Source organism: Myxine glutinosa, chromosome 1 (genome assembly GCF_964187855.1).
Source record: "Myxine glutinosa chromosome 1, kmMyxGlut1.1, whole genome shotgun sequence".
NCBI lineage: Eukaryota > Metazoa > Chordata > Myxini > Myxiniformes > Myxinidae > Myxine > Myxine glutinosa.
Window position 1 is genome coordinate 63,924,516 of NC_136261.1, and position 15,629 is coordinate 63,940,144.

The 15,629-nt window shown below is 43.2% G+C and overlaps 1 protein-coding gene across 1 annotated transcript in view; it reads left to right on the forward strand.

The window, feature by feature from the left end:
* The window catches only part of LOC137412468 (single Ig IL-1-related receptor), a 73,250-nt gene that overhangs the window by 24,463 nt on the left and 33,158 nt on the right, over positions 1-15,629 (forward strand). The window contains exon 2 of the mRNA XM_078772557.1: positions 10,831-11,038. Within this exon, the coding sequence (XP_078628683.1) occupies positions 10,831-11,038 (208 nt within the window). The remainder of the gene's footprint in view (positions 1-10,830; positions 11,039-15,629) is intronic.

Below are 15,629 nucleotides of genomic sequence, written 5' to 3' on the forward strand. Positions count from 1 at the left end.
CTAGACAGAGCTGTCTAATCATAATAAGCTGTCCGGACTAAGCCATCTAGCCTTAATAAGCTGTCGAGACTAATCTTTCTCGCCTTCATGAGCTGTCTATACGAAATTGTCTGGCCTTAATAAGCTATCTCGAATAAGATGCCAAGCCTCAATAAGCGGTCCAGACGAAGCTGTCTCGTAATGAGCTGTCCAGACTAAGCTATCTCGCCTTAATAAGATGTCTAGACGAAGCTGTCACGCCTTAATAATCTGTCCAGTCAAAACTGTCTAAAATTAATAAGCTGTCTCGACGAAGCTGTCTATCCTTAATAAGCTGTCTAGCCTTATTAAGCTGTCTCGACTAATCTGCCTAGCCTTAAGAAGCTGTCTTGACTAAGCAGTCTCGCGTTAATAATCTGTGTCGACTAATCTGTCTAGCCTTAATAAGCTGTTTAGACAAAGCTGTCTAGCCTTAAAAAGCTGTCTGGACTTCGCTGTCTAGCCTTACTAAGCTGTCTCGACTAATCTGCCTCGCCTTAATAAGCTGTCTAGACTAAGCAGTCTAGCGTTAATAAGCTGTCTTGACTAATCTGTCTAGCCTTAATAAGCTGAATGGACTAATCTGTCTGGCCTTAATAAGCTGTCTAGTCTAAGCTGTCAAGCCTTAATGAGCTGTCAAGACAAATCAGTCTCGCCTTAATATGCTGTCTCGACGAAGCTGTCTAGCTTTAATGAGCTGTCAAAGCTAAGCTGTCTATCCTTAATAAGCTGTCTAGACTAAGCTGTCTGACCTTAATAAGCTGTCTCGACTAAGCTGTCTCGCCTTAATAAGCTGTCCAGACTAAGCTGCCTCGCATTAATAAGCTGTTAAGACTAAACTGTCTACACTTAATAAGCTGTCTAGACAGAGCTGTCTAATCATAATAAGCTGTCTGGACTAAGCCATCTCGCCTTAATAAGCTGTCTAGACGAAGCTTTCTCGCCTTCATGAGCTGTCTAGACGAAATTGTCTGGCCTTAATAAGCTATCTCGAATAAGATGCCAAGCCTCAATAAGCGGTCCAGACGAAGCTGTCTCGTAATGAGCTGTCCAGACTAAGCTATCTAGCCTTAATAAGATGTCTAGACGAAGCTGTCTCGCCTTAATAATCTGTCCAGTCAAAACTGTCTAAAATGAATAAGCTGTCTTGACGAAGCTGTCTATCCTTAATAAGCTGTCTAACCTTAATAAGCTGTCTAGACGAAGCTGCCTAGCCTTAATAAGCTGTCTCGACGATGCTGCCTAGCCTTAATAAGCTGTCTAGACGAACCTGCCTAGCCTTAATAAGCTGTCGAGACTAACCTGCCTAGCCTTAATAAGCTGTCAGGACTAAGCTGTCTCGCATTAATAAGCTGTCTAGACTAAGCTGTCTCACGTTAATAAGCTCTCTAGACTAAGCTGTCTAGCCTTTATACGCTATCGAGACGAAGATGTCTAGCCTAAATAAGCTGTCTAGAATAAGCTGTCTTGCGTTAATGAGCTGTCAAGACTAAGCTGTCTATCCCGAATAAGCTGTTGAGACTAAGCTGTCTAGCCTTAGTAAGCTGTCTCGAATAAGCTGCCAAGCCTTAATAAGCTGTTGAGACTAAACTGCCTCTGCTTAATAAGCTGCCAAGATGCAGCTGTCTAATCATAATAAGCTGTCTGGACTAAGCCGTCTCGCCTTAATAAGCTGTCTAGACTACGCTGTCTAGCCTTAATAAGTTGTTGAGCCTAAATAAGCTGTATAGACTAAGCTATCTAGCCTTAATAAACTGTTTAGACAAAGCTGTCTAGCCTTACTAAGCTGTCTAGACGAAGCTGTCTAGCCTTATTAAGCTGTCTCGACTAATCTGCCTAGCCTTAATAAGCTGTTAGACAAAGCTGTCTAGCCTTAATAAGCTGTCTGGACTTCGCTGTCTAGCCTTACTAAGCTGTCTCGACTAATCTGCCTCGCCTTAATAAGCTGGCTAAACTAAGCAGTCTAGCGTTAATAAGCTGTCTTGACTAATCTGTCTAGCCTTAATAAGCTGAATGGACTCATCTGTCTGGCCTTAATAAGCTGTCTCGTCTAAGCTGTCAAGCCTTAATAAGCTGTCAAGACAAATCAGTCTCGCCTTAATAAGCTGTCTCGACGAAGCTGTCTAGCTTTAATGAGCTGTCAAAGCTAAGCTGTCTATCCTCAATAAGCTGTCTAGACTAAGCTGTCTGGCCTTAATAGGCTGTCTAGATGAAGCTGTCTCGCCTTAATAAGCTGTCTAGACTATGCTGCCTCGCTTTAATAAGCTGTTAAGACTAAACTATCTGCACTTAATAAGCTGTCCAGACAAAGCTGTCTAATCAGAATAAGCTGTCTGGACTAAGCCGTCTAGCCTTAATAAGCTGTCTAGACAAAGCTTTCTAGCCTTCATGAGCTGTCGAGATTAATCCATCTCGCCTTAATGAGCTGTCTCGATAAACCTTTCTCGCCTTAATAAGCTGTCCAGACGAAATTGCCTGGCCTTAATAAGCGATCTAGACCAAGATGCCAAGCATCAATAAGTAGTCCAGACGAAGCTGTCTAGTAATGAGCTGTCCAGACTAAGCTATCTCGCCTTAATAAGATGTCTAGACTAAGCTGTGTAGCCTTAATAAGCTGTCCAGACGAAGCTGCCTAGCCTTAATAAGCTGTCTCGACGATGCTGCCTAGTGATGATAAGATGTCTAGACTGAACTGTCTCGTCTTAATAAGCTGTCAGGACTAAGCTGTCTTGCGTTAATAAGCTGTATAGACTAAGCTGTCTAGCGTTACTAAGCTGTCTAGCCTTAATACGCTGTCGAGTCTACGCTGTCGAGTCTAAGCTGTCTAACCTTAATGAGCTGCCAAGACTAAGATGTCTATCCTTAATTAGCTGTCGAGACTAAGCTGTCTAGCCTTAATAAGCTGTCCAGACTAAGCTGCCAAGCCTTAATAAGCTGTTGAGACTAAACTGGCTTTGCTTAATAAGCTGCCAAGATGAAGCTGTCTAATCATAATAAGCTGTCTGGACTAAGCGGTCTAGCCTTAATAAGCTGTCTGGACTAAGCTGTCTAGCCTCACGAAGCTGTCTCGATTCATCTGCTGAGCCCTAATAAGCTGTCTTGACGAAGCAGTCTAGCGTTAGTAAGCTGTACAGACTAAGCTGTCTAGCCTTAATAAGCTGTATAAACTAAGCTGTCGAGCCGTAATAAGCTGTCTACACTAAGCTGTCTAGCCTTATTAAGCTGTCTCGACTAATCTACCTAGTCTTAAGAAGCTGTCAAAACTAAGCAGTCTAGCTTTAATAAATCTGTCTAGACTAAGCTGTGTAGCCTTAATAAGCTGTCTTGACTAAGCTGTCTAGCCTTAATAGGCTGTTTAGACTAAGCTGTCTGGCCTTAATAAGCTGTCTAGACTAATCTGTCTCGCCTTAATAAGCTGTATACACTAATCTGTCTCGCCTTAATAAGCTGTCTAGATTAAGCTGTCTGGCCTTAATAATCTGTCTAGACTAAGCTGTGTAGCCTTAATAAGCTGTCTTGACTAAGCTGTCTAGCCTCAATAAGCTGTCTGAACTAAGCTGCCTCGCCTTAATAAGCTGTTGAAACTAAACTGTCTATGCTTAATAAGCTGCCTCGACCACGCTGTCTAATCATAATAAGCTGTCTGGACTAAGCCATCTAGCCTTAATAAGCTGTCTCGACTAAGCTGTCGAGCCTTACTAAGCTGTCTCGACTAATCTGCCTATCCTTAAGAAGCTGTCAAGATTAAGCAGTCTGTCGTTAATAAGCTGTCTAGACTAATCTGTCTTGCCTTAATAAGCTGTCCAGACTAAGCTGTCTAGCCTTAATAAGCTGTCTAGACTAATCTGTCTTGCCTTAATAAACTGTTTAGACTAAGCTGCCTCGCCTTAATAAGCTGTCTTTTCTGATTAAGCTGTCTCGACTAATCTGCCTAGCCTTAAGAAGCTGTATAGACTAAGCAGCCTAGCGTTAATAAGCTGTCTTGATTAATCTGTCTAAGCCTTAATCTGTCTGTCTGTCCTTAATAAACTGTATAGACTAATCTGCCTGGCCTCAATAAGCTGACTAGACTGAGCTGTCAAGCCTTAATAATCTGTCTCGACTAATCCGTCTAGCCTTATTGAGCTGACTAGATGAAGCTTTCGCGCCTTAATAAGCTGTCTAGACGAAATTGTCTGGCCTTAATAAGCTGTCTAGACTAAGATGCCAAGCCTCAGTAAGTGGTCCAGCCTAAGTTGTCTCGTAATGAGCTGTCCAGATGAAGCTATCTCGCCTTAATAAGATGTCTCGACGAAGCTGTCTATCCTTAATAAGCTGTCTATCCTTAATAAGCTGTCTAACCTTAATAAGCTGTCTTGACTAAGCTGTCTAGCTTTAATGAGCTGTCAAATCTAAGCTGTCTATCCTTAATAAGCTGTCTAGACTAAGCTGTCTAGCCTTAATAAGCTGTCTAGACTAACCTGTCTCGCCTTAATAAGCTGTCGAGACTAAGCTGCCTCGTGTTAATGAGCTGTCAAGACTAAGCTGTCTATCCCTAATAAGCTGCTGAGACTAAGCTGTCTTGCCTTAATAAGCTGTCCAGACTAAGCTGCCCAGCCTTAATAAGCTGTTGAGACTAAACTTCCTCTGCTTAATAAGCTGCCAAGATGAAGCTGTCTAATCATAATAGGCTGTCTGCACTAAGCCGTCTCGCCTTAATAAGCTGTCTAGACTAAGCTGTCTTGCCTTAATAAGTTGTTGAGCCTAAATAAGCTGTATAGACTAAGCTGTCTAGCCTTAACAAACTGTTTAGACAAAGCTGTGTAGCCTTAATAAGCTGTATAGACTAAGCTGTCTAGCCTTAATAAGCTGTCTGGACTTAGCTGTCTTGTATTACTAAGCTGTCTCGACTAATCTGCCTCGCCTTAATAAGCTGTCTAGACTAAGCAGTCTAGCGTTAATAAGCTGTCTTGACTAATCTGTCTAGCCTTAATACGCTGAATGGACTAATCTGTCTGGCCTTAATAAGCTGTCTAGTCAAAGCTGTCAAGCCTTAATGAGCTGTCAAGACAAATCAGTCTCGCCTTAATGAGCTGTCTCGATGAAGCTGTCTAGCTTTAATGAGCTGTCAAAGCTAAGCTGTCTATCCTTAATAAGCTGTGTAGACTAAGCTTTCTGGCCTTAATAGGCTGTCTAGATGAAGCTGTCTCGCCTTAACAAGCTGTCTAGACTATGCTGCCTCGCTTTAATAAGCTGTTAAGCCTAAACTGTCTGCACTTAATAAGCTGTCCAGACAAAGCGGTCTAATCAGAATAAGCTGTCTGGACTAAGCCGTCTAGCCTTAATAAGCTGTCTAGACTAAGCTTTCTCGCCTTCATGAGCTGTCGAGACTAATCCATCTAGCCTTAATGAGCTATCTCGATGAACCTTTCTCGCCTTAATAAGCTGTCCAGACGAAATTGCCTGGCCTTAATAAGCGATCTAGACCAAGATGCCAAGCATCAATGAGTAGTCCAGACGAAGCTGTCTAGTAATGAGCTGTCCAGACTAAGCTATCTCGCCTTAATAAGATGTCTAGACTAAGCTGTGTAGCCTTAATAAGCTGTCCAGACGAAGCTGCCTAGCCTTAATAAGCTGTCTCGACGATGCTGCCTCGTGATAATAAGATGTCTAGACTGAGCTGTCTCGTCTTAATAAGCTGTCAGGACTTAGCTGTCTTGCATTAATAAGCTGTCTAAACTAAGCTGTCTAGCATTAATAAGCTGTCTAGCCTTAATACGCTGTCGAGTCTAAGCTGTCTAACCTTAATGAGCTGCCAAGACTAAGATGTCTATCCTTAATAAGCTGTCGAGACTAAGCTGTCTAGCCTTAATAAGCTGTCCAGACTAAGCTGCCAAGCCTTAATAAGCTGTTGAGACTAAACTGCCTTTGCTTAATAAGCTGTCTGGACTAAGCTGTCTAGCCTCACAAAGCTGTCTCGATTCATCTGCTGAGCCTTAATAAGCTGTCTCGACTAAGCAGTCTAGCGTTAGTAAGCTGTATTGACTAATCTGTCTTGCCTTAATAAGCTGTTAAACTAAGCTGTCGAGCCATAATAAGCTGTCTCGACTTCGCTGTCCAGTCTTAATAAGCTGACTTGACGACGCTGTCCAGCCTAATAAGTTGTCGAGCCTTAATAAGCTGTCTTGGCTAAGCTGTCTATCCTTAATAGGCTGTTTAGACTAAGCTGTCTGGCCTTAATAAGCTGTCTAGACTAATCTGTCTCGCCTTAATAAGCTGTATAGACTAATCTGTCTCGCCTTAATAAGCTGTCTAGATTAATCTGTCTGGCCTTAATAAGCTGTCTAGACTAAGCTGTGTAGCCTTAATAAGCTGTCTTGACTAAGCTGTCTAGCCTCAATAAGCTGTCTGAACTAAGCTGCCTCGCCTTAATAAGCTGTTGAAACTAAACTGTCTATGCTTAATAAGCTGCCTCGACCAAGCTGTCTAATCATAATAAGCTGTCTGGACTAAGCCATCTAGCCTTAATAAGCTGTCTCGACTAAGCTGTCGAGCCTTACTAAGCTGTCTCGACTAATCTGCCTATCCTTAAGAAGCTGTCAAGACTAAGCAGTCTATCGTTAATAAGCTGTCCAGACTAATCTGTCTAGCCTTAATAAGCTGTCCAGACTAAGCTGTCTCGCCTTAATAAGCTGTCTCGACGAAGCTGTCTCGCCTAGATAAGTTGTCGAGCTGCAATAAGCTGTATAGACTAAGCTGTCTAGCCTTAATAAACTGTTTAGACTAAGCTGCCTCGCCTTAATAAGCTGTCTTGTCTGATTAAGCTGTCTCGACTAATCTGCCTTGCCTTAAGAAGCTGTATAGACTAAGCAGTCTAGCGTTAATAAGCTGTCTTGATTTATCTGTCTAAGCCGTAATAAGCTGTATAGACTAATCTGCCCGGCCTCAATAAGCTGACTAGACTGAGCTGTCAAGCCTTAATAAGCTGTCTCGACTAATCCGTCTAGCCTTATTGAGCTGACTAGATGAAGCTTTCTCGCCTTAATAAGCTGTCTAGACGAAATTGTCTGGCCTTAATAAGCTGTCTAGACTAAGATGCCAAGTCTCAATAAGTGGTCCAGGCTAAGTTGTCTAGTAATGAGCTGTCCAGACGAAGCTATCTCGCCTTAATAAGATGTCTCGACGAAGCTGTCTATCCTTAATAAGCTGTCTAACCTTAATAAGCTGTCTTGACTAAGCTGTCTAGCTTTAATGAGCTGTCAAATCTAAGCTGTCTATCCTTAATAAGCTGTCTAGACTAAGCTGTCTAGCCTTAATAAGCTGTCGAGACTAAGCTGCCTCGTGTTAAAAAGCTGTTAAGACTAAACTGTCTACACTTAATAAGCTATTTATACAAAGCTGTCTAATCATAATAAGCTGTCTGGACTAAGCCGTCTGGCCTTAATAAGCTGTCTAGATTAAGCTTTCTAGCCTTCAAGAGCTGGCTAGACTAATCTGTCTCGCCTTAATGAGTTGTCCAGATGAAGCTTTCTCACCTTAATAAGCTGTCTAGACGAAATTGTCTGGCCTTAATATGCTGTCTAGACTAAGATGCCAAGCCTCAATAAGCGGTCCAGACTAAGCTGTCTAGTAATGAACTGTCCAGACTAAGCTATCTCACCTTAATAAGATGTCCAGACTAAGCTGTCTAGCCTAAATAATCTGTCCAGACAAAACTGTCTAACCTTAATAAGCTATCTCGACGAAGCTGTCTATCCTTAATAAGCTGCCTAGCCTTAATAAGCTGTCTCGTCGATGCTGCCTCGCCTTCATAATCTGTCTAGACTAAGCTGCCTCCCCTTAATAAGCTGTCGAGACTAAGCTGCCTAGCCCTAATAAGCTATCAGGACTAATCTGTCTAGCGTTAATAAGCTGTCTAGACTAAGCTGTCTAGCGTTAATAAGCTGTCTAGACTAAGCTGTCTAGCCTTAATACGCTGTCGAGACTAAGCTGTCTAGCCTAAATAAGCTGTCTAGACTAAGTTGTCTTGCCTTAATAAACTGTTTAGACTAAGCTGTCTCGCCTTAATAAGCTGTCTAGACTAAGCTGTCTAGCCTTATTAAGCTGTCTCGACTAATCTGCCTCGCCTTAAGAAGCGGTCCAGACTAAGCAGTCTAGCTTTAATAATCTGTCTAGACTAATCTGTCTGGCCTTATTAAGCTGTCGAGACTAAGCTGTCTATCCTTACTAAGCTGTCTAGCCTCAATAAGCTGTCTGGACTAAGCTGCCTCGCCTTAATAAGCTGTTGAGACTGAACTGTCTTTAATAAGCTGCCTCGACCAAGCCGTCTTGCCTTAATAAGCTGTCTCGACTAAGCTGTCTAGCTTTACTAAGCTGTCTTGACTAATCTGACTAGCCTTAAGAAGCTGTCTAGGCTAAGCAGTCTATCGTTAATAAGCTGTCTAGACTAATCTGTCTCGCCTTAATAGGCTGTCTCGACTAAGCTTACTTACTAGCGTTAGTAAGCTGTCTCAACGATGCTGTCTAGCCTTAATAAGTTGTGGAGCCTAAATAAGCTGTATAGACTAAGCTGTCTAACTTTAATAAACTGTTTAGACGAAGCTGCCTAGACTTAATAAGCTGTCTAGACTAAGCTGTCGAGTCTTATTAAGGTGTCTCGACTAATCTGCCTAGCCTTAAGAAGCTGTCTAGACTAAGCAGTCAAGCGTTAATAATCTGTCTAGACGAATATGTCTCGCCTTAATAAGCTGTCTAGACGAAGTTGTCTCGCCTTACTAAGCTGTCTCGACTAATCTGCCTCGCCTTAATAAGCTGTCTAGACTAAGCAGTCTAGCGTTAATAAGCTGTCTTGACTAATCTGTGTGAGCCTTAATAAGATGAATAGACTAATCTGTCTGGCCTTAATAAGCTGCCTAGACTAATCCGTCTACCCTTAATGAGCTGTCTTCATGAAGCTTTCTCGCCTTAATAAGCTGTCCAGACTAAGCTGTCGAGACTAAGCTGTCTAGTGAAACACCAAATTTCTGCCTTATGTACTGCTGGGAAGGCAATTGCAAACCACCCAGTGTCATGCATCCTTGGGAAGCTTCCTACAGTTCCGTGAAAAAGTAAGTACACCCCATGTAAAGTTTTGACTTTTTCAACATATTTCAACATGCAGGTATTTGATCTTCATTTCAGCAATATTGATAGATAAAGGTGATATAATATAACAAATATTATGAAACATTTACATTTTGTAGTCCATTGTATAATTTAAATAAACATAAATGCAAATTTCACATGTGGAAAAAGTAAGTACACCCTTGGCTGTAATAGGTGGTATTGCCCCCTTTGGCAGAAACAACCTCAAGTAGACGTTTCTTATAATTGTCTACCAGTCTCTGACATCGACTGGGAGAACTTTTTGCCCACTCCTCCATGCAGAATCCTTTCAGCTATGCGATGTTTGAGGGGTTTCTTGCATGCACAGCTCGTTTCAAATTCCCCCACAATATCTCGATGGGATTTAGATCCGGCTTTGACTTGGCCATTCCAGAACCCTCCATTTCTTTATTTTCAGCCATTCCTTGGTGGATTTACTGGTATGTTTAGGGTCATTGTCATGTTGCAAGGTCCACCTTCGGTTGAGCTTCAACTTTCCGACAGATGGCCTCACATTATCCTCAAGCACCCTCTGGTACAATGAAGAAATCATAGTGGATTCCATGATGGTGAGCTGCCCAGGCCCTGATGCAGCAAAGCTGCCCCAACCCATAATATTTCCACCACCATGCTTTACAGTTGGTATCAGGTTCTTGTGGTCAAATTCTGTCTTTTGTTTTTGCCAAACATGTCTTCTGGTACTGTGGCCAAATAGCTCTACCTTTGACTCATCTGTCCAGAGCACATTGTTCCAGAAGTGCTGGTCTTTGCCTAGGTGTTCATTGGCAAACTTTAGTCTTGCCCTGATGTTCTTTCTGGACAGCAAAGGTTTCCTCCTGGCATACCTCCCATGTAGATCAAATTTGTGCAGCCTCTTTCTAATGGTAGACTCATGCACTTTGACATCAACAGTGGCAAGAGCTACCTGTCGGTCCCGTGATGACATTCTGGGGTTCTTAGAGACCTCTTTCAGCATCTTGCGGTCTGCTCTTGGGCTGAACTTGCTGGGGTGGCCTGGCCTGAACAAGTTGGCAATTGTTTGGAATCTTCTCCTTGTTTATGATCTTCCGGACAGTCGAATTATTGATTTCAAATTGTTTGGAGATCTTTTTAAATCCCTTCCCAGACTCGTAGGCATCTATAACCTTCTTTCTGAAGGCCTCAGAGAGCTATTTTGATCTAGGCATGGTGACGCCGCACACTTCAACAACAAAGAGCAAACCAAACTAAATGTCTGAGGTTTAAATAAGACAGGTTCCTCCAAGATCCTCTCTAACGATGTTCTTATCATTTGCACCTGAGCTGGTGCACCTGATTCGAATTTTACGTATTTGAAGTAGTGATAAATGGCGGGGTGTACTTACTTTTCCCACATGCGAAATTTGCATTCATGTTTATTTAAATTATACAATGGACTACAAAATGTAAATGTTTCATGATATTTGTTATATTATATCAGCTTTATCTATCAATATTGTTGAAATGAAGATCAAATAGCTGTATGTTGAAATATGATGGAAAAGTCAAAACTTTACATGGGGTGTACTTACTTTTTCACGTGCCTGTAGGTGGCACTGACTCTCTGTGAAGATTATGGTACATTAGAGAGAGAAAGAAGTGTTTTGATAATTTGATATTGAAATACTTCTGTTGAGTCTGGTGCATGTACTGTTTTCTATCTGGGTACAGCAAAGCTTTGCAACCGGGATGAATGGCTCTCCGAAAACCTTCGGCCTCAGACACAGATACATACGCCGGGTGAGACCATCGTATTGAATTGCACCGTGAATCTACCAGTGTCCTATGCCGAGTGTGTTGTTGCCTTCCATTGGCTCAAGGCCGGCAATCGCCTTAGCAACAATACTCCTGGTTACGAGATCTCCAATTGGAACCAAAGGTGGGTTCGCACTGTTTTAGATTAAACAATTGAATGGGATAAAGTTGGATTGCATTTTTACTTCGCCACTCCAAGACGTGCCAGATTTCCACCAATTGGATGTTTCATTGGAATTAAGTATTCTTAATTTCAATTTCTACCCTGCTGACACCATTGAGATATCAACAGGGGTGTTTATTGGGATTTAGTGTGTGTGGGTGTATTGCAATATATATTTTGTCCATTTTCAGACAGTTTTATGAATTTTTGTTTCTCCTGGAATTGTGGCTTTGAGTGGCATCAGTAAGCAAAATTTCAGCTTTCTTTCCCACTTCAAAAGTACTAAATAATTATGAGTGAGTCACTGACAGGTTAGAGAGAGATTTAGATACATGATGTACACATAGTTTTCTAATTCCAACAAGTCTTAGTCGACTTCTGGTAACATTCAGAATCAGATTTCTCGAAACAGCCATATCCTGCTCAGGTCGATATACAGCACCTTTCGAAAATATTGTTACGTCTGTGGGGGTAGAGGAAGAAATACCCAAATACAGATAGGATTATGTAGTATTAGAATGGACCGTGGGCACGTAGGAGGCATCTCAATGTATTTAAGCAGGGAAACTGTTGCTTAAGATTGTTTACGTGTCACCACATGGGGAGTGGTGTTTTGTTAACTAGGTAGGGTCTAAGGCTAGTTTATCCCAGTATGTGATTGCCCCCTGTGACCTTTTCCTACGTTTTTACAAATTGCAACAAGGCCATCCAATAAAACTTATGCTTGTTAAATCAACAACAATAACAAAAACCTGCCATTTAACAACAATAACGGGCATAATTTCCGACAGAGGCCAAACATTCTTGATCGAGAGCTAAACCCCGCCTCTAAGGGATAGTAAGCTGGCAGGCCATGCCCTGAGGTTCGTCTTTGGTCAAGCAACAGCATGGGGTGATTCGCCGGAGCTCGGTCATTGGTCGGTGTGACGTCACAGGGAAGTTTCGAGCAGGAGAAGAAGAAGAATCGCTCATTCTCTCTCTCTCTCTCCGCTGGTTCTGGCTTGAACAAGAAGCTCGCCATTGTTGGTGCGATTTGTGTGCTCGTGATTTTGGTGCACTGGTGAGGAGAATGAGAACTGAGAAGGTTTGAGCTTGAAGGAAGAAGAATCGCTGAGTCTCTCGCTCTCTCGGCCTGGCTTTCGGCTCGGGCGGTCACTCTGTCTCGTATGCGCTCGTGAAGAAAACTTTTCGGAGCTCTGTGAACCTTTGCAACGTTGGCTGAGGTGGTGTTGTTTGACTCGGTGCTTTTCCGGGGAGGAGAGAGCCGCATCTCGCTTGGCGGTGGAAGCGAGGAAGGGCTGGTTGGCTGCTTGCTCCTGCCTGGGCGTTTTCAGCGCCATTTGTTGGAGCATTTCCCGTACGGGTTGCTGCATGGCCTGCAGCAACCATCAAGCTCCCAGGCGCATTGTGGACCAGAGCTGAGTACCGGCCCAATAAAAGAAAACCTTTTATTTTTATTTCATCATTCCCCTCTTGTGTGAGTGGAGATGCATCACATCAGGATTTATTTTACCTCAACCTTTATTGTGCCGTGCTTTATTTCATTAAATCATTATCGTGGTACTTTAATTTGTTGTGTTGTGTGCATTTATTCATTGTGGATTTCGGGAAGCAACCCTTGTCTTTCGTGCAGGTAGGCACTTTGGTTCCTTCACCCACGCGCGACGGACCAACCGCTAGCTTCAGCTGCGCGCCTCGGAGTTAAAACCGCTCCGGCCATTCGTCACCCTGTGGTGTTAATCGCAGGGCTGACACAATAGTATTCACACCCCTCGACTTTTTCACATTTTGTTGGATTATAGCCTGAATTTAAAATGGATTAAATGGAAATGTTTTTGTCATCGATCTCCACATAACACCCCATAATTTCAAAGTATAATTTCTTTTTTCGAAATTGTGACAAAATAATTGAAATTAAAAGCTGAAATGTCTCGAGTCAATAGTTATTCAACCCTTTGATATGACACTCCAAATTAAGCTCAGGTGCATCAATTTCCTTTGATCATCCTTGAGGTGTCTCGACAACTTGATTGGAGTCCACCTGTGGCCAACTCGATTGATTGAACATGATTTAGAAAGAAACACACCATTCTATATAAGGTCCCATAGGTGACCGTGCATGTCAGAGCAAAAACTCTACCCTGAAGTCCAAGGAACTGTGCGTAGAACTCCGAGATAGAATTGTGAGGAGGCATAGATCTGGGGAAGGGTATAAAACAATTTCTGAAGTGTTGAAAGTTCCCAAGAGCACAGTGAGTTCCATCATTAGGAAATGGAAAACATCTGGAACTTCCCAGACTCTATCTAGGGCTGGCTGTCCGACCAAACTGAGCAACCGGGAAAGAAGACCCTTGGCCAGGAAGATGACCAAGAACCCAATGACCACTCTGACAGAACAACAGAGTTTCTTGGCTGAGATCGAAGAATCGATCGGAGGACGCTGAGGATGCATCCGCCTTTCCCCACAGCCAGGAACACAGAGAGAGAGAGCATCAATGCGACCGCCTACGACCAAGCCCAGCATGAGAGAGAGCAATGCATGCAGTCGGTAATGAAAACTCAGCGCAAGAGAGAGAGAGAGATGGCAGCCGCTTCGTCTTTTTGTCCCTGGTCCTGGAAGGTTCTGTCTGATGACGTTACATGTGCGCAAATCAACGAGCGCCATCGCATTGCCCCATGGCCACGATCAATCATCACCTCTCAGGGCAGAGCCCCACAGCCCCCCTTGCGATGACTCGGCTGGTGACATCAGTGGTAGTCGCATGTCCGGATCCGGTCAGTGATTCCTTTATTTAATTTTAGGTGCTGATAGCATGGCTTGTGTTGTAAGTGTCATAAGGAACAAGGGGAAATCACAGAGGCAACTACACACAGGGAAAGCTACCTAATACCCGAACTAATTAGCATAGCTCCACCCCTCGTATGGAGACACATATATGATCTTACTGGACATGCAGGCTGACTTAGTTACATTGAGGTGTCTACACCGCATACGGAGCACACTACCTTATACAATCCTACCTGGCCTAAGGTATTCCATTGCCTACCCCTCCACAAACGTAACAACATATATATCATGATATTTCAAAAAGCGGTGGATGGGTTGTGACAAAACTAGGTATATAAGTTGGATCTTGGATGGGTGACTGGAACAAGCCAATTTAATTTTGGTTCAGGTCCAAATCCAGATCCGGCCTCAGTGGGATATAAAACGTAAACTGTTCAGCCTGGTGGAGATATGCACTCTACCGAGTGGAGTGCCGTTTTAGTCCTCTTTGTTATTGCTATGTTACAAGGAAATGGAGCCCATGTTTAACTTTTTTGAATGTGTACACACACACACACACACACACACACACACACATATATATATATATATATATATATATATATATATATATATATATATATATATATATATATATATATATATATATATATATATATTGTTACGGACCGCAGATAAGATGTTGATTTGCCGAGCGGATGGCGCCGCGGCCCTAACAGTTACCCCGACTAACCCGATTCCCGAACGTTGGCCAAAACCGTGCCACAGGTATTCAATAAGGAAAAGACAAAGGTGACACGGATGTGAAGAAGAAGAAGAAGACAAAAAGGTTTGAAATACTACTAAATTTATTCCTACTATTTACACGCTCAAAGTAACCAAGGAGAAGGAAAGATAATAAAATAATATACAGAAGAATCAGAGACACAGTGCAATTATTAGCTTACCTACAGTCTTAATTATTACCCAGGGACAGAACAAACAAAGACAGACTCACGCGGGGAATGATGACAGGAATGGCAGGAGGTGGATGGCTGGAAGGGGAGGAAGGTCCAGCTGGAACCGCAGCACGGTCGGGTCGGGGATGAGCAGCCGCCGCCCTCTCTCGATCGGCGCGTTTAGCAGCCGCCAATTCCTCTTTCGATCAGCGCATTTAGCAGCCGCCGTTCCTTCGCGGCCCTGCTCAAAAACTGCCGTCAAGGCCCCCAAGCTGCTGTGGCTGAAGCTGCTGTGGCTGCTGCTGCTGTGGCTGAAGCTGCTGTGGCTGAAGCTGCTGTGGCTGAACTTGCGGTGGCTGGAGCTGCTCTTTCAGGGATCCCTTACTCAACTCTTCTTAACTCAACTCTACTCAACTCCTGCTCAGTCCAACCACACACTCTCGGCTTTTGCGTGCGCGCTTTTATAGCACCTCAGGCGATCAAGCCGCTAGTGTCCAGGACACGCCCATCGGTCAGCTCGCCTCGGCCCTGATTGGTCGGCACGGCCCTCTGGCTCCGCCCTTGATGACGATGGGCGGGCACGCCCTTCTTCCCCGAGCTGAGCACATGCTTAATGGCGGCAATTGTAGTTGGCAGTAGAAGTTTTGGGAGTGGGAATGGGGAATGAAAGGGGATCTATCTATTTGAATTCGGTGCAATGGAGTGTCATCTTAATGGAAGACAAGGCCTTACCCTAATACACATAATAAGGAAATAAGCTACTGAACAGGGATATTATGGTGTCCTTCATGTATGCTTTATGGAACTAACTACGGGAACGCCCTTT